The sequence below is a fragment of the Oryzias melastigma genome, linkage group LG19 (assembly GCF_002922805.2).
Source record: "Oryzias melastigma strain HK-1 linkage group LG19, ASM292280v2, whole genome shotgun sequence".
Classification (NCBI taxonomy): Eukaryota; Metazoa; Chordata; class Actinopteri; order Beloniformes; family Adrianichthyidae; genus Oryzias; species Oryzias melastigma.
Window position 1 is genome coordinate 13771099 of NC_050530.1, and position 23029 is coordinate 13794127.

The 23029-nt window shown below is 38.6% G+C and overlaps 2 protein-coding genes and 1 non-coding gene across 3 annotated transcripts; 1 reads left to right on the plus strand and 2 right to left on the minus strand.

The window, feature by feature from the left end:
* The first annotated feature begins 311 nt into the window (after positions 1-311).
* LOC112154227 (cerebellar degeneration-related protein 2) lies at positions 312-7835 on the plus strand. The gene is made up of 6 exons (XM_024285015.2): positions 312-584; positions 1113-1225; positions 3592-3740; positions 3816-3986; positions 6089-6311; positions 6397-7835. The coding sequence occupies exons 1-6, from the start codon at positions 503-505 to the stop codon at positions 6967-6969; spliced, it is 1311 nt and encodes a 436-aa protein (XP_024140783.1). The 5' UTR covers positions 312-502; the 3' UTR covers positions 6970-7835.
* A 2687-nt stretch (positions 7836-10522) lies between these two features.
* polr3e (polymerase (RNA) III (DNA directed) polypeptide E) lies at positions 10523-22291 on the minus strand. Its single transcript, XM_024285016.2, has 21 exons — positions 22010-22291; positions 21210-21295; positions 19735-19785; positions 19188-19265; positions 18323-18438; positions 18159-18241; positions 17920-18027; positions 17643-17692; positions 17429-17548; positions 17255-17340; positions 16829-16873; positions 16663-16754; positions 16468-16588; positions 16308-16389; positions 16170-16229; positions 15897-16054; positions 15752-15813; positions 15224-15675; positions 11295-11372; positions 10973-11095; positions 10523-10896 (listed from the first exon to the last, which is right to left on the minus strand). The coding sequence occupies exons 2-21, from the start codon at positions 21246-21248 to the stop codon at positions 10840-10842; spliced, it is 2061 nt and encodes a 686-aa protein (XP_024140784.1). The 5' UTR covers positions 21249-21295; positions 22010-22291; the 3' UTR covers positions 10523-10839.
* Positions 22292-22319: 28 nt separating this feature from the next.
* Positions 22320-22401, minus strand: trnal-aag. Its single transcript has one exon. It is a non-coding gene; the product is annotated as a tRNA-Leu (tRNA).
* Between the last annotated feature and the right edge of the window lie 628 nt (positions 22402-23029).

Below are 23029 nucleotides of genomic sequence, written 5' to 3' on the forward strand. Positions count from 1 at the left end.
AAATATACGTATATTTTAATTGAACACAGTGGAAGTATACAAGAAAACTATTAAGTTGCATGCAAAGATTTACACATATTAATAGATTTAAGAGCTTTCCTGTTGGTGAAGTGTGATGCTGATTTTATGTAAATATTTACATATCTAATCAGTTGAGGGAAATGTGGTGTTTTATGATTACATTTATTAATGTAAATTTCTCCACAAGAATCAAGAAATTAATTATGTTTGGAGAAAAAAAAAACTTTTTGCGTTTAAAAAAAACAAGTTATTTCCACAATCTGAGGTATTTATTGTGAAATTACAAACCGGAAGCTCATTCAAATCACAGGAAAGCGCAGTTTCATCAGGGCAGAGCCGGCTGCTGTCTGTCTGTCCGGCCAGTGATGAGCGCACCGGCGCCGGCTGCTGCAGGCGGGAAGGGCCCTGAATGACTGAGTGGTCGATGCGGTTGCGGGTTTGATTGCGGCAGCGCCGGCTGGAGTGAGGGATCGACGGGAAGATGCTGGCCGACATGATTGCGGAGGAGGAATTCGAGTTGAAGGAGGAGGAACCGTGGTTCGACAAGCAGGACCTTGAACGTGGTACATCTCCTTCCTTTGTTTCTCAGCGCTTAATTACAGCAAATTACTGCAGAAATGAGGATGACCTTTAATATGCACTCATCATATTTTAAAGTTTCATTATTAACTCATTAAAAAAATGTAAATTTGTGGGTTAAATTAATTTCTATAATGCAAAAATTCACATTTTTGTAATTTTATTTTCTGTATATTGGCAAATTGGAGGACAAAGGTGCTGAATGATTAGGACTAATGCAGGAAAAGGCAAAGTCAGCAAGATGCACACATGCGGCAAAGTAAAAAAAAAAAAAGGAAAAACCTTCTGTGTGACCTTACCTTCACTCCTTATAATAAAAAACTCCATGCATTTTGATTTTAAATTATTTGAAATACACAAATACATCTAAAAGTGGGGTTGCTGGACTCCTGCCCAGCCCAAAATAACCCCCTCACAAAGCTGCCAGTAGGTCCTCCTGACTCCATCTGGGACACACACAACCATGAACCACAAAGGCCGCCCGGCTCCTGCTCACGCCGTCTCTCCTGCAGACCTCCAGCTGGCGGCGGAGCTGGGGAAGACCCTCCTGGAGAGGAACCGGGAGCTGGAGCAGGGCCTGCAGCAGATGTACACCACCAACCAGGAACAGGTGCAGGAAATCGAGGTGAGGCCAGTTTACTCTCATTTTTAGAGAATTTTTTTGAAAAGTTGCTGGATGTGATCATCAAAATAGGTAAATTGAGATCTTTTAGTGACATAACTGTCGTTTTAGGGTAAAACAAAATAGTTTTGGGGTGAAAAAGTATCAGTAGTTTGTCAAAGTTTAACTAATTCAGTACGTTTATTGTTAAAATGTAAACTCTTTATTGAAAATTGATTACTTATTCTCTTTTCTGACCACACTGCATTGATTTTAGGATTTGACTGTAACAACAGGATCCAGCCTGTGAGCCTGGATCTCAGTCTTTGCCTGCATGTCTCTGCTGACTCCAGGAGTTAATCTCTTAAGAGCTGAACCGAAGCGGTTTACGATTGATTACCATTTTACTGCTTACCCGCCTGATAATAAACACTGACAGCATAAGAACACATCAGAATGCAGATGTAGCATTTTCAAAGTGATGGGAACGAACGAGCCAACAAATTAGAAGTTGAAAGTGTCACAATGTTCTGAGTGTGATGACTGATTAGATAAATAAGTTACCATGAATTAAATATTGAAGACATTATCCTTTTGTTCCAACATACTGACTTCACAGCATTGCTCAATTTAAAAAATAATCAAATTTTAAAACATTTTCATATTTTTTATAAATCAATTGTTATTCTTTTGAGTTAGGATTTTCTTTCCCATATTTTTGTTTTAATTCATAGCTAAGTATAGACTTTATAGTGTCCTGCACCTTTGTCAGGAAAACGTATTGATACTAATCAATACATCTGTTAACTGATTCTCTCTTTTAAGTATTTTACATAGACTGGGACAATAAATTGAAACATTTTCGCAGTATCAGCCTGTGTAGTACGCGTATCACAAGAGAAAGTGTCAACTGCGACTTGACCAATTGTATAAAGTGTTAGATTCCTGCTTCCTTTGTAGATGACGGTCAGTGAAGTATAATTTAAGCCATGATGACTTTATTTAAATAAAACTGTTGCAGTGAAATAGAAAGGATGTATCTTCCACCGTGCAGCCTTTGTTTTATGTATGTATATATGTCGAAAATCTCTTTTTACTGTTTTTTTTCTCTTTTTCTCTCCTTATGCTTGTATTGCATTTTGTTTCTAATTTTATGGTTTTATAGGAAGAAAATCTTACCATCATTCCAGGAACAGCAGATGAAAAATGTCTAACTCTGGTGCATTGGCAGCAATGCTTTTTAAAGTGCAATGTCTGTCAAATAAATAAATAAAATGATAATAATGACTAATTTCAAACAAAATATTCTCTTCTCCAGATGACTTTGAAAAAGCTTATTAACTGAAAAAAAGTAAATACTTCTCCAAAAAATGTCAAAGGAAGATGCTACTAGCTAGCAGTTGTCACGCATGGTGGTGGAAGAGTCATGGTTTGTTTTTTATTTTAACTTTGTTTTTGCTGCTAAAATTGCTCATAGGAGAAGTCTAAGTGGATTGCTCTGAAGTTGCGTACACGGCAGGTGTTTGACGCACATTCTTATACGTAAGTTTAACCCAGTGGTGTTCACACTGGACAAGCAGGGAGGGGCTTCTTCTTCTTCTTTTGCTACTGTTTACTAGCGCATGTCTGCCCCCTACAGTTGGAAGAGGTGAAATGTTGAAGTGTTCAAATATATTTTCCTTTCTCAACTCTGTTTCAATAAATGAAAGAATTTGTGTCGTATAATTCCGACTGCACACAATTATGATCACAATTTTCACTCCAGGACTTAAAAAAGGACAGCATCCATGCGTTACTACCAAATTAGAGTACCTGATTGGATATTATTTGACCTGGTTTAACTGACAACACATGTTCAATGGCAGCAGGTTTTGCACGTAGAGCTTGTGCAGCTACACAAGATTTTGACACGGAAGCTGGAAATGCACATTTACTTAGATTTTTTTATTGGAAATACAGGTTGCCAAGGGCGACATAATTGAAGCTTTAGTTTTTCATTGACTCTCGTATTGAAATTTGTGTTTATAATTAGTATTTTTATCTCCAAATTGCTCTCTAAAGCTACAGATATTAGTTCTTTCATTTTTATAGACAAATATATTAAAAATATTTACCTCCCTCACGCACTTGTTTTAAATTCTTTGCAAACTCTTGTGGGTATTTTCATTAAAAAGACCTTAAATGTTGTGGCATAACTTTTTATTGGTAATTTCCAAATATGAAAAGCTGTAAACATGTTTAACTGTCGATAAACTCTGGATGTTCTTGGATTTTCTACACTCTAAAGTAGTTGCAGCCGTTGTCACTCTGTCTTTAGCTAATATTATTTCTTTTCACATCTACATATTTGTCCAGAAATGACTCTTGCATTACTTCTCTATTTTTGACAGTACCTGACTAAGCAGGTGGACCTCCTGAGGCAGGTCAACGACCAGCACGCTAAAGTGTACGAGCAGCTCGACGTGTCGGCCAGGGAGCTGGAGCAGAACAACCACAAACTGGCTCTGGACAACAAGAAGGCCCAGAAGAAGATCCAGGGGTGAGGCGATGGGAAGTTTTTAAGTCTTCCAGACGAATCGTTTTAGACCTTGAAGGTTTTTGGGTTTTCGTACAGGCTGACGGAGATGGTGGACCAGCTGCAGACGCAGGTGGAGGACCTGCAGCAGAAGGTGGAGGAGTTGAAGCTGAGTGCCTGTCAGTCCCAGAAGCCTCCTCAGAGACGGAGGTCTTCTGCTCGCGGCGCTCAGAGCGTCTCCTGCCTGCAGGAGCTGCAGAACACATTCGGGTGAGGATGAAAAGACGCTGATTAACCAGAACTACCATTTCATAATGGTAGAAAACAAACTGTTTTAATGCTCCAAATCGTCTACTTTACTATCATTTGGAACCATTTCTCGTTTATCAGCCGGACACACTGATCTTAATTTCCTCGTCAGAGATCCAAAAGCTTTTCGGGAGCTTTAGAAAAGGATCAAGGAATCCTCTGAGATTTAACTTCTCTCGGCTAATCCGCGTTTCACGCTGTGGCCACTTCCTCTGGGATGGCAGCTTTATTTACTTCCTGGGTTTAGTCTCCATGTGTAATCCAGTTTAAAGTCTGGCTGGAAGCATGCGGGTCAGCGGCACGGAGGAGTCCAGGATAACGCCATCTGAGCGGGTCAGAGTGCAGTCTGGGGGACGAGGTTGGAAGAAGGTCAAAGTCTGAGCGGGAAGACGGAGCGATAACTCTCAGGCTGATTGAAGCTAATCTAATCGACTTTGGCTGCAGATTAGAATATTTTTCTCTTTTCATTTGAGTTTTGTCCCCAAATACATTTAAAGAGTTTTTTTAATCAATTGGTTTGTAAAAACAAGAATAATCTCTGTGATGTCACACCGAGCGTCGCTCTGAGGCTAAACTGGGCTGGTTATCTTTGACCCTTTGAACCTCCTGTGTGTTTCCTGTCACCTTTGACTTTGTTTTCTCTTTTTAAAGCTCATCCGTCACAGATTAGTGCATGTTAGGTAACAGGAGTGAGGAAGAACTCACTCCTGTAAACAAAAAAAAACACACAAGGATCACAAATGTACAGGAAGTCAAAGCGTCTTCTGATTTATTGTTTGTTGGTTTGGATTTACTTTTACTTTTTTGTTTTTTCAGGAAATGTCTCAGTTTAAAGTAATTTCAGAGGTCAATGTGGGTTTTTCTGTTTATAATAGAGGAATTTTGTCGACATTTTTCAATATTTCTAGCTTTAAAATTCTCTTATATTAGAATAGTTTGGTTCCGATGATGTGCATTGTCAGGATTTGTGTTTCAACTGCAAAAAATGTTTTTTTTTATTATTATTTAATATTTTTATTTCCATCACAGCTTTGGAAATTTTAGTTTGTGGACAAATCAACCCTTAGCAGTCTGGTGCCTTTTTGAGTTTTTTTTTATTGTTGTTTATGGTTTTATTAATTTATCTTTAAAACGTTTTTTTTGTAACAGTGCTTATAGTTCCTTTTTTACAGATAAATAATTGGTAATATTACATAATAATTTGACAATGAACCTCAAACTGTAAAAAAAAAACTCAATTCTAAGTTGTATATTTTTTTACTGAAAAAAATCTTGAGATCAAATTGTTTTGGAGTTTTATAGCAAAATATCAAAAATGTATAAATTCAAAATTAAGCAAAAACAAGGTCAAAACTATGAACAATCTAAAATATATATATAAATTTTTAAAAAAATAATCTATGGATCTATTCCAAAAGGGTTTCGCGGTTATGTGTCATAACTCAGAACTCTTATGCTTGTTTCATGCCAAAAATTTCAAAGCTAAAAACATTTTGAAACCTTTATACTCAATTTTAAATGATAACAGTACTGGTACTAATGGCAGTGTGGATTTCGTTCTTGCATCTTTGTAAAAGATGTGATCGGAAAACTGGTGAGTTCAGAAACTACTGAAAAATATTCAAATTTTAAGTCATTTTTTTATTCATTATTCACATGATTTAAGAGGGTATTTAAATAGATAATAAAAGAAAATAAGCAAAAATCAACTCAGAACATTTACATTAAAGCCTTCTTACCAAACTGTAAACTACTTTTTATATTCATAATACCAGTTTCTATTATAAATTACTTGAAAATAAAATAAAACAACACAATTAATAAAAACATGATTAGCTGATCCGACTGCTCTTCTAAAAATTGGGAAATAGAGCAAAAACAGGGAAAACTTTGTTTTCCCAGCAGAAATAATAACCCAATTCTCCACCTGAGTGAAAACTCATTACTAAATTTATAAGAGTGGAAACTAGTTTCTCCCATTATCTTTCCTAAACGCACCATAAAATCCCTCATGTGTTCTGAGATCAAATCCCATCCTTTGTGTTTTCTTTCCGTCTCTGCAGGAGTGACTGTGATGCTGAGGATTCCTCCGTCGACCTCGACAGCTCCACCGTCACGACGTGGCACGAGGAAGAGCAGGCGTCGCTGCGGCAGTCCCTCCGTGCTCTCCAGGTGCAGTTTGCCACTGAGCGTGCTCGGAGGGAGGAGGCGGAGCGTGGCGCCGACCTGCTCGCACAAGAGAACGCGGAGCTGGAGCAACAGCTGTCACATCTGGAGGGATCGCAGGTACGATCCTGTTGAAGAACTATTACAGAAATCTATGAAAGCCTCTCTACAAAAAATAATGTTTTTGTGTTTTTAACATGTTCAGGCCAGAGTGTCTGAGCTCGAACGGGAAACCGAGGAGCTCCGTCAGCTTTGGAAGTTGGAGTCCTCTTCGAGATCTTTCCGTCCGGATTGCTTCCAAGGCCTCCTGCTGCATCCAGAAGAGGAGAGCGAAGGGGAGCCAGCGGCGGCTGCAGCGAAGAGCCCATCTGTCCTGAAGCGCTGGGCCAGTGAGCGTCAGATGAAGGCCACGCAGGCGCCAGACTCCCCCAGCAGGATCTACGACCACGAGTGCTCCTGCGTGCGCCGGGCCGAGGTGGTGAAGTACCGCGGGATCTCGCTGCTCAGTGAAGTCGACGCCCAGTACAGTGCCTTGCAGGTGAAGTATAACGAGCTGCTGAACCGCTGCCACCCAGGGGTGGAGAAGGAGGAGCGGCCGGCAGATCTGGACACAGCCCGGCCGACCCGGTCCCACTGGGAGGACTTGAACGACGACTTGCACCAGCCGGAGTATAAAAAGCTCTTCAGGGAGATCTTCTCACGCATTAGGAAAACCAAAGAAGACCTGAAGGAAAACCGGGAGAGACCAGCTTCTCCTGCATCCACAAAAGCAAGTTAAATAAATTAAGCAAAAACGCCAACAGAACTTTAGTCATTTGCACAGAGGCTCTTTAACAGCCCTGACTGTACTGTACCATCATAAACGATCATTTCATTGGATGATTTCTAAGTTTTCTAGAAGGAAAAAGACCCTCATTTACCCCCTATTTGGTGCTAAAAAAAAAAGAGGTCAATAAACTCTTAATAAATGTGAGTGTAAATAAAGTTTTAAGTAGACAAATATCACTTTAAATTATTACTGTCGTAAATATGACAGATTTTCACTTCTTAGCACTTTTTAAATTTTCTCATCTGTTCAGCTGCTGCTCCTCAGGGGATCATTCTGTTGATTTATGTCCGAATGTAAAAAAAAAAAAAAAATTGCACATGGAATTTATATTTTTTTTCCTTTAAGGAGCTCTTTCTTTCAAGAAAACAAAGGGAATCCCTTAAGCAATATCTTTTGTATATTTGGATCTGTTTAAATGGCCTGACGAATGGATGACCTTCAGAGTACTCAGAAGGTCATGGATGCCTTTAGTTTTCACTGTAAATGATTTAGTTGATTGTACGGTAGGTTAGTTGGCTGTGAATGTTGTAAGCATCTGAGCATGGAATCAGTGAAAGGCTTTAAAAAAAGGAATTCTAGAAGCTTCTTTCAGCTGCAGTTTGCTTGCTTTTGTTGTGTTAAGCTTAAAGTCTGTTTGTAAAACCACACCGAAGTGCACCTGGTGTCCTCTTGACATGGTTATGGGGGTCGATGGTGAAGCATGGCGGGCTCTTGAATTCACATTGGAGATGATCGGGACACCTTGACTGGATGTTTCTGCTTTAAGCCATAAACGGAACAAGCTGTACATTAATTAAACTGCATTTGTAAATGTCTCCTCACTGTGTTTGGGTTTTAATTAAGATGCTTAAAAAGTGGCTTGAAAAAGGCATCAGGGACTCTAAACATTGCAGTTTCCCTTAGTAGCAACAAGTTGAGGGTTTCGCCACATCCTTGACGTGGTTACATCACCTGTTGTTGCTTCCTGCTTCAACAGGATTTTAATCTTCCTGCTCTTAGTATGAAGTATAAAGCTTTCCTTTTTGGTCGTCCTGTGTTGCCGACACCGCCAGCTTTCATTACATTAGTATCAATTCCTTCCCTACTCCTTAAAATGAAACCATCCTCACTACTTTTTATGCTTTAAATGGAAAATATGCCACTAATTTCACAAAGTAAAAAGCTAAAAAACATACAAGTATTTTACAAAGACTATGAACTCGGATGATTTGTGACAAAAAAAACATTAAAATACCTTTTTTTTACATGAAAAAATCTGGGAAATTTCTCGATTTTGGAATTGTAGAATTGGACAGCAAAACAACCACAAAATGCACTGTATAGTGTACTAAGTAGTGAGGGAATTTGAACACCACCTGCATTGATTTAGCATGCTAATGCTACTTTCACACCAGGCTAGGTAATGCGCGTTCAAGCAACCGCTTCCAATGAAAATGTGCGTTTCAAGCTTCAAAACTTAGTTCACTCAGTTCAGTTTCAATTCACGGTCATTTTCAGTCTCGACGTACAAAATTGAACGTCCATTGCAAGTTAAACCAGGTTGAAATTGACGAATCACAAACTTGGATTTGGTGGTAGCGAATGGATTATGTCCCTTTTAACCATTTGAAAACTGATCATGAAAGAGAAATGAATAATTTCTAATGTATAAAGAGGCCCCTACTTTGAATAAAGGGAAACCAATTCTGAATTTTTAATGATTAATATTTGTGATGTTTTGAATCGTTTCATCTGCTTCAAAAATAAATTTTGTACAATCTGACTTTGACCCACATTTCCTTTGTCTTACCTATATGCTAAAACAGTGAATAAACAGAAGAGACTGGTCACTCAAATATGTTAAACATGATTGTTATTGAATCACACACATCAGCAGGAGTCAAATTCATATGTTAAAATTAGAATTTTACTGCCTTAAAATGCAAATGCTGAATTGTTTTGGATTATAAATCCACTCAGCACCAGATCAGACCTGAAGAGGAACTAAAAGATAAACATTAGATACAATTAAAACAATAACATTTAATATACATTAAAATCATAAGACAAAGCTAAAAATAAATCATGTACATATTTGTTAAAAATTAAATATTTAAATTATATGTTCTTATTAACTGAAAGTTTTCTGTGTCTTCACATTTTAACTTCACATGAAGAGATTCTGGTGTTACTGCAGCAGATCTGAATCATGTCCTTAAAGAAAATAACTATCAATAAAAATAATGAGAAAACGTCATTTTTTATGTTATACATAATAGATATTAATGTTGCTGAGAATAAAAAAAATCGAATTACTGGAACTAAAATAAATAATCATAATATACATTAATGATTTATTTCCGGCAAATATAAAGTTATTCTTTTAGTACTTACCAGAGAAAAGACACCAGATGACTCCCAGAGAGTGTATTAGAACAGTTTACAGAACGGCAGCAGGACAAAAACCGAAATATAGGGCTAACCCTAAATCTGTAGCAGACAGCAAAACACCGGAGCACTGCTCCCAGAATCCACCGCGATCGTCACCTGTCAATCAAAGGCCGCGCCCCCTCACTAAGCGAAAATAAATGCTGTTTAGAAAAAAAAATCACAGACATTCTCTAGTCTCTGCAGGATCTTTGAAATGAACTCAAGACAGGTTCTCCAAATATGGGAAACATTAAAGTGAAGCAGTTCAGATCAGTTCAGTGTAAACGTGTAGCCCTTATGCTAGATTAAGAAGTGTTTCTGCTTTTATGAGAAGTGCCTTAAGGTAGCTTGTTTTTCATTAAATTAGAAAGAACATTAGGAGTTTGACTCTAAATTGTTTGCCTAAATGCTGCAGTCCATTGATAGTTTGTTGTTTCCTTTAGCAAAAAGTCATCTATTTTAACCATACTGCAAATATACTATTATTTACTCAAAGTTTACTTTTAATTTACCATCTATTGTAAATTATTCTAAAGAAGAATTCAGTTATCATCCATCCTACACTACACTTATATAGTCTATAGTAGGGATGTCCAAAGTCTGGAACATGTTCAAATTTTCAAAGTTCGGACATCCTTGATCTATAGTATTCTTGCAGTACTTATGCTAAAGTGTACTCAATAAAATAAACTTCAAGTGAATTTTCTCATTTGTACATTGTGCAGAACATGACAACTTTTTCTTCTTAATTGCATCTTTATTGTTTTTTGCTGAAAATCAGAGTCACTCCCAAGAACAATTTGAAAACCTACATGTTGGGAAGGAAAAAAAAGAAAACTCAACCTCATTTGATTCAAACGGACTAAAAACACAGAAATGCAGGAACATTTCATCCTGCTTCCCTTTGAAGTGACTTTTTTCACTAGAAATGTCAAACAGTGGAATAAATCTTTAATATTAAACTGAAATTTGATACAATAAAAATAGTCAAATTAACCGTTCAAATTTTATTCTTGTGGATGAGAAAATAAAAAATGTTTTAAGTTCTCTGGCAAAAATCAGAAAAAAACCAAACTGACAGCTCTTTGAGCGATTGTGGCTTCAATAGTAAAAACCGTCCTGATTTATTAGTGAGGAAACATCAGCCATGAGGTCACCAATGCAAAAGTAAACTGATAAACTGTGTATATTTAGCAGTTTCCTCGGTTTTTCCGGTCTGCCTCTCCTGCTAGGAGAGCGTGTTTCTGTGTTAGCGCCTGCATTCGGGTCTGGAAAAGTTTCTCGTCTGAGCAGGCGTCTCAGTCTTCTGTTCCCACAGCCGGGCTGACATTAGCTCTCATCCCTCAACGGCCCTCCCACTGGACTCTTCTGAGAGGATTTGATTGGTTAGCGGTGACGATATGCTTGTGGTCAAGATGGTGCCGTTCCTTTAAGGTACCAGCAGCCCGCGTAGCTCGTACAGCAGTCCTGAAACGACAGACAGCGGGTTGGAATGATGGGAAGCAGCTGGTTTCAGGTGGAGATTCAGCTTCAGCCCTCTTACATGAAGCACTCGGTCAACGTCAGTCTTCGACACGTCGCCCAGCTCCTGCGACAGCTTGAGTTGAATCATGCTCCTCCTGACCCGGAAACTTTTGCTGAACAGGTCGTAGAGCTGCCGACGATGCTGCGGCGGGAAAACAGAGAACATGTTTGACCTTCATGGTTTTACTACTTCATCCTTCAAGCAGTCTAAAAACTTAAAAATGAGCATTAAAAAAATCACTTTAATGATGTATGAACATTTACAACCAGGAATTAACAATCACACGTTCTGATTTTATTGTTTATTTAAAGCAGAAATAAGGAACTGAAGGTGCTCTTACATTATCAAAGTCGTCTCCGCTCTCCCACAATGCAAACACTTTTTGTTCATCAGGAGCTGCTTTGCTTTGTGCAGGAAACTAAAGTATTGAAGAAAAAAAAGAGAGAGAATGTTTCTGATCAGAAAATATTTATTTCTAGTAGGAATGTCCCAATCCGATCATGTGGTTGATGACTCGATCGAAATCAGACTCTGTTGTCCGGTCAGGATCGGATATTTCATTTATTCTTATTATGATCAGAGCTTTATATTTCAATCTTATTATTCCGTTAGGTGGAAAACAAAAGTAAGCTCCTAAAGGACGCTCATAAATAGTAGATTAAATATCGTCTTGTAAACATTTTACATTGATCCAAGTATCGGCAAACAAAATATTGAGATATATCGCTGAATCGATTTTTCCCTACACCTCTAAATCAGATCTTCCAAACTGGATTAAATCTACTGACAATAATTCAATACTAATCCATGTTCCCCCACTAATTTGCGTTTCTTTATTCGCGGTTTCACATATTTGCTGATTTTTTTTTAGACATGCGACTCCTCCGGTTTGTCACAAAAACTCCAATAACTCAAGACACTTGAATGACACTTTTGCTTCCAAAGGTGCAGCAGGAATTTCCCATGAGGGGAACGCAGTTGAAGAGCACACCAGCTTGTCTGCTACGCACACATAGGCAGGCGTGCTTAATCACAGCATGACTCTGCATGGAGAAATGGCATCAGCTGACTCAGAAGCAGCTCAAAAATATCCTGATAATCGCGGTGGATAGTTATCATCCAGAGCAGGTGTTTTTTATGGATGAAACTGGAACATCTAGATAAAGATGCCCTCTTCCGCTTAAGTGATTAACCCTCGTGCTCTCTTATGGGGTCCAGATGACTCCATCCTTACATTGAGATGTTAGCCCTTCCATGACAAAGGTCGACAAGGTGGACAAGACTTCATGTCTGTCATTGGACACCAGTAAAGATCGACCCGTGAATAAGGGGGAACCCCTGTAGTAGTTATTTTACAGACCCAATCTAATTAAATTGGTGTTTTTGTTTTCTGTTTTTACATGTTTTTGTTAAAATAAGAAAAAAACTGCATAATGCTATTTAAAATACCACTAGGAAAACTTTTAAAATAGATGATTGGAGTGAGACTTTAAGCGATAATTAAATGCACTGAGGTCTTGATGGGGGTTTTATCTTAAATTCTGATCTACATGAGTTGAAGAAGACAACCTCCTGCCGTAAAGCCACTTCAGAGCTGTAAGGAGCTTTGGTTTGGGGCTAATCACCTGTTGCATAACGGAGACGGCTTTAGGCCAATGTCTTAAAAATCTTCCTGAACAGACAGTGTGGAGAAAAAAAAAGAAGACCCTAGGTCTTTGTTCTCCTTGACCCAAAGGGAGAAAAGAGCCGGGTACTAGAACCAGCATGCAGTGTCAGGTGGCCTTGATAGAACCTGAGAGGCAGGTTCACATCACCTGAGTGGGCCCCCTTCTTTAAAAGTGACCGTTAAAAGTCGTTATTGAGGAAAGAAAACAGATACCAGCATTCAGGCTGCAAGAGGGATGACCCTTTTTCGGCAGCAACAAGTCCAAGGGAGCAGCTGCTCCTAATCCAAGCAGAATATAATCTCAATTCATCAAAATGTGAGAACACATCAGAACTACAACGAGGAGAGGCAATTTACACTCTAAGTCTGTGTCGGTTTACATGACAAAGAGTGAAACCGCCAAGTCCTCCCTAATCAGTCTGAGGATCTGTTTCACAAAAGAACGCTTGAACCGACAACCAGTCTGCTCAGCAGCACTGTGGTGTAACAGCAGGAAGTCTGAGACACAAATAAAAAAAAGGTAATTAAAAAAGGTGTTTTTAAATATAAATGATCTCCAACAACATCCATATCTATGCAAATGCAACAAAGACTATTTTGTGACTGCTACAGGGGGTTCATTTTAGTATGTATAAACACATTTTATTCAACAGTGCCAGTCTTTCAGGTCCTGTTGTTCTACAGTCGAATGATGATGACGGGATGCGGTCGCTGTGGTACAAGATCAAAGGTTTTTTTTAGCTTCCTGTTGTTCTAAGTGCACGCGAGCTCTACTTTATGTCTCTATTTTATGTAGATTTGGATATCAACTCCTTTCTTATCCCGGAACAGCTAAATTTAAATTCCAAGGAAAGTTGTGTTTTTAACATGTTCTTATGGTATTTTTCTAAAGATGGAGGACATACGCAATATATATATATATATAAAGTTAAGCTCAGAATTAAATCAGATCAGGAGCAGACAAAAAAATGGCATATGACAAAGATTGTATTTTTGACGTAGAAAATAGAATGGACAGGTCCTGCTCTGCTTCATTCTGATGCATCCACTCATTGACAAATAGATCCATGTGCGTCTTTTCCTCATCTCAGAACTGTATATCTGGATGGCTTCAGTCCTGATTGCCATTTTTTGTTAGGTAATGTTAGGTTGGGGATTTGAGTGGCTGTAAGGCTACGTATATACGGGGTTTTTGACACCGCTTCAAAAAATGAGCCAACAGTGTTCACACTGCACGAGTAGGGAGGGGCTTCCTTTGTCCTTTTTCTTTTTGTACCGTTTACCAGCGGATGTCCGCCACCTACAGTTATAAGAGGCTTGATGTGAAATGTTAATGTGGTGCAAATCTCAAATAGGACACAGAACAGAAACAGCTTGGATCATTGCAATAGTGGATATGAATGACCATCCTGTCAGGAGAGTGGCCTTGGTCTATCTTTATTTGAAAAACAACGCACGCCAATTAGATATAAGCTTTGCACACAGAGCTCAAAAACAGTTGTAAAAAAGTGCGTAGCTGCCATAGACACTATATGGAAAGAACAGAACAGATCATCCCCTCCATCCTCACGTGCCAAATAGGAAGTATCCGTCAGATTTCTACTGGAAAATAAACAGCTATTACTCAGTCATTCTCTTTGTCAGAATAACCAATCTTGCTCTGGTGTCTCTTTTTAACATGTTCCTGCTAAACCTAATTTGCTTTTCATGATATATTTTCTTTATCACAAGTTATTAAAGTTATAAACTAAAACAGATAACTCAATAAGAGCATGTGGTGCCCCTATCTTAAACGTTCCAAGTGTTTGATTGTCAAACTCTCTCGAGACCGCTTTCAGTGGAAGGGGTGTGGCTTTCTAACAAGCTCACACCTGATTAGCAAGAGTGGCTGTCAATCACTACACACTAACATTGTTTGGCTCCAAAATGACATTTGTACCACGGAAAAATGGCGACTGAATTTACTTCATTTCGTTGGAACTCGAGGTAAGATGTCACAGCCTTGCTTTGTCCATCTCTATATATGTCAGTGGTAGCTACAGGTGAACGTAAGGGTTTTGAACATGGAAGCCAGAAATGGTTACGCATATTTACATAGACTTTTCAATGGAAGTGGCCGCTTGAACGTGCGTTGCTGAATACGGTGTGCATGCAGCTTGAATTAGAGGTAGAGCTTGTAAACAGAGAGCTCTCAATAACAGGGAAAGGACGAGAGGGATGGGGTCGCTCCACAACAACGGTCCCGCCCACAACTTGGAGGCAAATTTCTAATGAACTACTGACTATGTCTATGTTCTAAGAGCGTTTGCCATTTTGTGATGTTTTGTCCGAATCTACAATTCCCAAAATTGTCGGATGGAAAGGGTTTGAATTCTGACATGCTAGAAACCGACACAAGTTTATTGATTTTAGCTAAAATTGACATAATGATAATAAAAAAGACCACTGGGTAGGCTTTAAAATAGGTCAAAACATGATTGGAGTTTCTTAAAACTGTTAAGGAACTAAAAAAGTTCAAATAAAATTATAGAACATTTTATAAGTAAAAGGTTAATTTGTTGCTTGTAGTTTTCGTACATATAAAGCTTAAGCTAAATACTCACAGGCACCAGGATCTGTTTGCACTGGCAGAGCAGCACGGCGTCTTGCAGTAGATGGTCCGAGATGGAGTGGAAGACGTTTTGTCCAGGCGGTAAAGACGCCAGGTGAAGGTTAAAGAGTCGCTTTAGCTCGTTCAACGTCAATACAAAATGCTTCCGGAAAGTGTTTTTCACAAAGTCCTGCAGCTCCGGAGACGGCGCGCTCGCGGGGCTCCCCCCGTTCACCTGATCGAAGTGGTGGGAGGAGGCGGGGTAACCGTTCAGTGAACCATTAGGGGCAGAAGACGACGAGGTGTCCATTGGCTCGTCCTCCCTGTCGCTGGTGGGCTCCCGTTTGATGCGAACGGCGTTTTCTGCCCGCCTGGCATCCAGGTCCTTCTGCAGGGATAACTGGGTTTCTTTCGCCCGCTCCAGAGCCATCTTCAGGCGCTGGTCCCCGCTCATGTGGACGAGCTCTGGAACAAAACACAAACGTCAGGAAAGTAAAGACACAAAATGCTATTTAGAAAAAAGCCATATAAATCTTCTCACCAGGCTGAGAAGAATTCTTCGGTATAAAGTCTTCTTTACAGAAATTAAACACCTTTTCCAACCTTTAAAAACACAACAAGTTACATTTTTTTGAAGAAAAAGACAAAAAGGGATTTTTATTTTTAGTGGTTTGACTTTGTCATACTTGCTCTGGATCCCGAGCCACAGCATGCTCTGCCTGTGCGCCACGTCTGGATGCTTCTTAATGAAGTCCACATCTGTGGGCAGCAGGAACTCCCAGCCACGGTTGACCCGAGGCGCCGCCACGTGCTCCAGGAACTCCTTCACATCCTCCGGAGGAAGCTGAAGGAGCCAGAAGAAGAGAAGTTAGTTAGACTTAAAAAAAAAAACATCTTAAAAATGCATCTTTAAACTAGAAACTGCTACAGCTACTAACTAAAACATCATTAGTTCTTACTTTAATGATGGATGCAATCTCCTTTCTCATCACAGAACGCTCCAGAGTGAACCTCCAGATCTTAAGGGATACAAAAATAACACTTTTTGAAGAGCTGGATCATGTAAAGGCAATCCATGCCAACAGAAGGACACTCACCACAAAGTCTCTGCCTCGACAGAGCACCTCAGCAGGAACGCCGCTGTGAGCGCTGCAGGTATTCTTTGGATACAGAACATCGCTGAGGACAAAACAATGAAGTTTTAGCACATTGAACCCCTCTGGAGTGAACTTTTTTCCCTACCTGGTTTAAACTCACCTCTTCACAACCCAGTTTCCCTGAACCAACAGTGCCACCTGCTGGATGCAGCGCAGCACTGAGATCTGGTCGACGCCAGACGCCATCAGGCCCATTAGATTGGCAAAAGGCATCACTTTGACTGTAGATAACAAGAAGTGATCAAATTAAATTAAAGATTCAAACAAAAATATATATTTTCATTGATAAGCATACCATTCTTCATCAGCGTCTTGACCTGCTCTGCCAGAGGAAGAGTGCGGAGCTGAGCCATGGAGAGCACGTTACTCGGACCGACCGGCTTTGCTCTAACACAGAGTGACAGTGAGCATCAGGATGCATCCCTGCTAACATCATTTCGTTTGGATCAGTGGATACTTACACTTTCTCCTCAGCGAGAGGCGGCATCAGCATTGATAAGTACTCCCTAAGAAAACAAACACTAGATGAAGGATTTTTTTCCGTGGGAAGGAGTCAACTATGAAAAGAGATGACTAGATATAAGAAACTGAAAATGTATCATCATTGCAATTTCAACCTGTGCAATAAATATATCGCAAAAGTGTGGTGCTACCTGCAATAAACAGTTACCTTAAATGTTTATACCCATGCTCAAATCATTTCATAGCAGCTAAAAGTATTTAACGAATCATATCCGACTAATCGGATGGAACCCTTAACATTGTTGACCAATCAAACGAAGGCCTTTTATGTTAGATGTCATTTGGAGTACAACTGGTTCACACCGAATCACATGGTACAAACAGGTTTCTCCTTCAGAATGTTGAATGTATTGAAATCAACTCACTTAGGAGATTTAACCAGTTCCGAGTTTTCAGAGGCGTCCACAGACTGACAGAACAGGTACTGCTTTTCATGCTCCGAGCGTCCGTCCTGAGTTCAAAAATAAGGTCACTATATAAGGTGACCTGCTGTGTCAACAGGTCACCACAGGGTGGGGGTGATCTTCTTCTCTTTTCACCTTCACACCGTGGTACTGCAGGTGAACCCAGGGCTCCTCCGCCTGCTTCCTCTGCAGGAACTCGTACGACTGGATCCTCCTCTGCCGGGCCTGCTCCGACTCCGGACGAGCAAACCTCACCTGACAGGAACACAAGCAGAATGTGTTTTGGGAGTGATGACACGTAAAAGTTGGTCTTTCTTGAGCTTCATTGTGTGTAACTGTCAGTATTTACTGTAATAGCTTTGGCCTCCTCTTCAGCTTCATCCTGGGACGAGTCGCCACCTGCAGGCAAAGGTTGGAATGATTTATCCACAATTTCTGGAGGAATCTTTATTGGCATTAATAGTGACACTTTTGTTTTTTTTAAATAATTGAATAAACATTTAATAGCATGTTGGAAACAGTTCAACAAGAAATGAAAACAACAGATATAGAAAAAACACCAACAGACTTTCCATCACCGACCAAAAGCAAACACTTTGAATATTACAAATGGGAAGTAAACACACCTTCATTGGCGGCCTCGCGCTCTCTGGTTTTGTTATCGGCCTTGTCCAGATACGAGAAGCTGGGTCTCAACTGCAAGATTCCCGTCAGAGGAGTGACATGAAGCTCGCCTGTTACCAGCAGAAATGCAGGATTTGGGAATTATTTTTAATTTGACTATGGAAAAAAAAAGCTCAAATAAAAAGGACCAAAAATTTTAAGTTAAGTAATATAAAGCACCATGTGGAACATCGAGACTGACCTTTGCGAAACACACCAGCTGCATATCTGGAGGTGTTGGTGGTGGCCTGGATGGAGGTAAAGGTCTGCTTGTCCATCATTTTCCTGAAGAGGATTCAACTGATGAAAATCTCAGACCAAACGTCAAACGCTTCAATGTGGCGATTAAAACCAAAGAAAACATACGCGGAGTACGTATTGGTTTCATCGTAGGTCGCGCCGTCCACGTTGAGAGCTATTTGTTCTCCTTTACTGCGACAGTAGTTTGGACTCATGGTGTCCATGGATACGTCTACCTCCACCTGAACAAGAGCAATGAAGATGTTCAGTTCAGAAAACAAAGTATGACATGAACTAAAATACAACTTTATTTTAATTTTCACACTTTTAACCCGATATAAAATTATTATGTAAAGTTTTTATTAATAGAAAAACAACCAGATTAATGTCAAAATGAACTGAGACATAAAAACATGAAACATTTTGCTTAGACGTTTAGAGAAAGGCCTAACTTTAGATTCACTAATGTAAGATTAAGTACAAAAAGTTTTAAGTCCAATTGAAAAAAAGTGCTGAAACAAAACTTTCTGAAAAGCACGACTTATGGAACAAGAACGCCCACATCTGCAGCTTTTTTTTTTATACAAGTTGTTTTCTTGAGACCACAACTTAATAACTATCACAAAATAAACTCTGTTTTCTCAAAGTAAAAAAATATATATAGGGGGTCAAGAAGAGGGTTTTCTGTTTTCTAGAGATCACATAATTGTTTTCTTCTTGTTTAGCAGGAAACAGTTTGTCACAAATATTAAAATAAAAATATTTTCTCGTTGTTAGGTTGTGATCAAGAAAACGATCTGTATTTTTAACTTGGTTATGACCAGAAATCAGTTATTTTTATCTTGTGATGACGCGCTAGGAAGACGTTACTTCATGAAATCGAATTGAAACAAACAAAAAAAAAGCATGAGCAGACACAATCTTTGTAGCATTCTGTAATGACTAAAACTCCTCAGTAAGATGAGGAAAATGACATTTAAAGCTTGTTCACCCTCTGTTGTTTGGGTTTGATCTTAGCCGCCAGATGATTGACGTTGTCGTAGGTCATAATAGCCGGTCGGACAGGATACTGCAGAAAAAACAAGAGGAGATGATGAGTCAAGTGCCAGAGGAGACTTTTTTAAACTCCTTTATTTTAGAAAAAATATTCTTTTATTTACCTTTTCATAAAAAAGCTTACTTTACACAAGAAACACACAAAAACTAAAAAAGGAGCAAATATTTAAGTTGATGCAAATATTTTTAAAATTATTAAATATTCAAGCTGGTGTTTGAATGAAATGTGTTTGTCAAAAATTAAAAATATTCAATAAAATATCTGAAAAGCCATATAGAAAAATGTACCACTGACTAATTTTGTTAATTTTGTTGAATTTAAACCATTACATTTGTTTAAATTATTCTGTTTACTTAACATATTGCATTACTATAAAATAAAATAAATAATCCAACTGCTCACTCTAATATTTTACTGACTTCTGTTTTACAACAAAAGTAAAAAAATTAAAAAATGCATTGATCATAATAAAACGGCTTACCTGAAAAAGATAGAGCTTATCTGCGAGGCTTTTGGCGAGGTACACATCGATCTAAATACACACACAAATGTAAATTAAGCTTCAAGATTTTCAACATAAATTTGGTTTTTATTTGACTTAAGAGTTCTAACTCAATTTCTATACATTTAGTTATCAAAATAAAATGTCTCAAAACATAAATAAAAGTACATTATTAAACAAAACTGTATTTATTTAGCACTTTCCATAAATTATGTTGCACTTGAAAGTGCAATGAATGAACCAATCCAACAGAAAAAATATTAGTTCAGAAGAGTCAATTAAAAAAAAAATATATATATATATATATATATATAAAAGCAGTAAAATAACCATAATAATGACGAATACAAAAAAGTTTTTCTGTCTATGAAAACTTCTGCTTCTTAATGACAACTTCTGTTAAACAAAAGGCGTTCTTGGTAACTTTTGTTCAAACTCCCTGCTAATCTAAACACTAAAATTGTCACGCCATGTGTAAACTGAAGGAGACATTCACGTCAAGCATTTTCAGCTCTGACTTGGCCTTTCAATAAAAAAAAAAATTAAAAAAAAAGGGCAAATAAGAGCAGCAGCACTCCTTTTTGAGCAAATGAGTCAATATGCAATCCTGCAGATCAAGTTCAATGGAAAATGCTGCAAAACTCAGAAGCTATTGTCTTTGCTTTTTTTAACAGTGGCATTTCTCACATGATGGATGACATATATTAATACGTTAACCTTAAAATTACATTTATTAGTATTTCTTATTTAAATCATCCACTTGTAGACGATTAAATCCACATACGTCTTTGCTTTCCTCGTGTGAGATATCTCCAATAATGCTCGCCATTTTTGTTGCACTGGTAATGTTAGGTTTGAGCTGTAAGCTAGCTTGAATGTGTGTGAACAGATGGATGACGGGAAAGTTGGCGAGACACACATGCAAATTTCTGATGAACTACAGCCGCTCTGCAAAAACTATGTTTAAGAAAACTACAATTTTTGTTGTTTTTGTCTTAAAACGTCATAATTGTCACAAAAAATCCACTGGAAACGCTTTGAAAATAGATCAGAAGATGATCAGAGAGGAACTTTAAGACCTCACAACAAACAATGAGACGGTCTACAATGTGTTTGGAAAACCCAAACAAGTTGCCTAATGCTGTTTAATGTAAATAAGTGACAGTTTTGAGATACTGTTGGTAATTTCCATTTGCTTTAGAGAAGGCCACAGCGTTGGATTGACAAAGTTTCCCATTTGGCTGCAGATGACATAAAAACACCTTCAAATCCACTTAAAACAAACACTAATGCATGTTAGTACTATGGAAACTACAATTACACACAAACAAAGTAATTTCCCCTTTGTGGTGTCAATAAAGTTTTATTCATTCATACAAATACATATTTCTCAGGCATAGCAGTGATGTTGCAACAACAGAAAACTTGATTTGAATTTCAGACTGTAAACATACCTCCTCTATAATTGGATCATCTTCATCTCCACTAGCCATAACTACAGGATCAGGGGAGCAGCAGTGATATACCAGAGGACTTCAACCTGAACAAATAAAATACAAAGCAACATCATTAACACTACTTTTATCACTACAGCTAGTCTAAAACCAAGATTAGAATTTACAACAGAGAAATATAACAACTCCTAGTTATCCAGGTGTACATTAAACGTGTACAAAAATGCTTAATTAGTACTTAAAGGTATACGAACAGGTTACACTTGTATAGGTGTAAATAATCTAAACTAGTGTGTGATGATGCAGCATGTCAGACGATGCTTTCACGGACCCATCACGTTAAAACTGATGTAATAGTCCGCAATCCTCCACAAATTTAAGTTTTTGACACCCTTAAACACACGCCACGTTCAGTGTCCGTGTCAATCTGTGATTTCTGTCAGTTACAACGTTTTCTTCAGGGCCACAGTTCAGAAAAAGTCAAGATAGTTCTGGCTTCGTTAGCTTCATTAGCCTAGCATAAAGACATTTAAAAGCTAGCCACGGGCCCACTCAACAAAGACACTCGAAATAACATTTCCATACAAATACACGCTTTCGTATAAACACAATAACACTACGTCTAACCGTAGAGTTTTCTGGAAATTATATTAAAAAAATGCAAGTATGTTGTAGCTAAGCTAACATGACCACTGTAGCCTAGCATGCTAGCCCACACATGGCAGACAACATCAAGACAAAACATCAGATTTAGCACTTAAGACGTGTGGCATCCACACAGCAACAGAGTGAAGCCTCACCTGCACACCCCCTGCAGTTCAAACACCTAACACGATCAAAAACAGCCCATGAGTGAACTACTGGATGGTCGGAAGAAAACTACCGGGCTTGAGGTACCATGTTGACGCTGCTTCACAGACACGTGGGGACTAGGAGGTGCTCGTGCAAATAAGCAATTCGGACTAAATTGCGGAATTCATCCCTTTCTCTATGACTTGTTTGCTTTTACAGCTAACCTTAATTGAGTTATTCTTTTCTGTATGAACCGTCTTTCAACTTTTAGATTGATGTGTAATAAAAAAAATAACGTGGAACTGTGCAAAAATGTATTGGCAGCGGTGGGATTCGAACCCACGCCCCCGAAGAGACTGGAGCCTTAATCCAGCGCCTTAGACCGCTCGGCCACGCTACCGTGTAGCACCGACCGGCGGAATTTATCATCATAATCCAAATACTGATAAGGACATGATGTGTCATTTATGAACAATAATTAATGCAACCATAGGGGACACATTCCAATGCTGGTCCAGCTAAAAACATGGAAAACAATTATTCACTTTTCCCAATATTTAGTTCAAACTTCAATTTTCTGGTTGAATTTTGTGTTTCAAAACAACAGGGTACTGAAACCAAAATGTGTAAAGTGTGGTTTCTTTATGAGGAAGGATGAATATGTTTATGACTGCTGTGAGATGGTGGTGACATGTGCTTTTGTGTGACAAGTGGAGGTTTGAGTTCCTTTTCTTTGGTGATAGACATAGTGACAGGTATCTCTGTGGATTGTGATGTTTGCAGATGACACTGTAATCTGTAGTGAGAGAGGGGAGCAGGTGGAAGAGTATGGAGGTTTACTAAGGAAAGGAGAGGAATGATGGTTAGTTATCTGTGCAGAGCAAGGATCCCCAAACTTTTTCTTGCGTACATGGCGGTTTTCCTTTCTGATGCGGGACCCGAGGATAACAGAAGAAACGTAAACTACAGATGGTGATCTACAAATAAACTGACTAGTGTTTAGGTGCAGAAAGTTATTTGGAATTCAT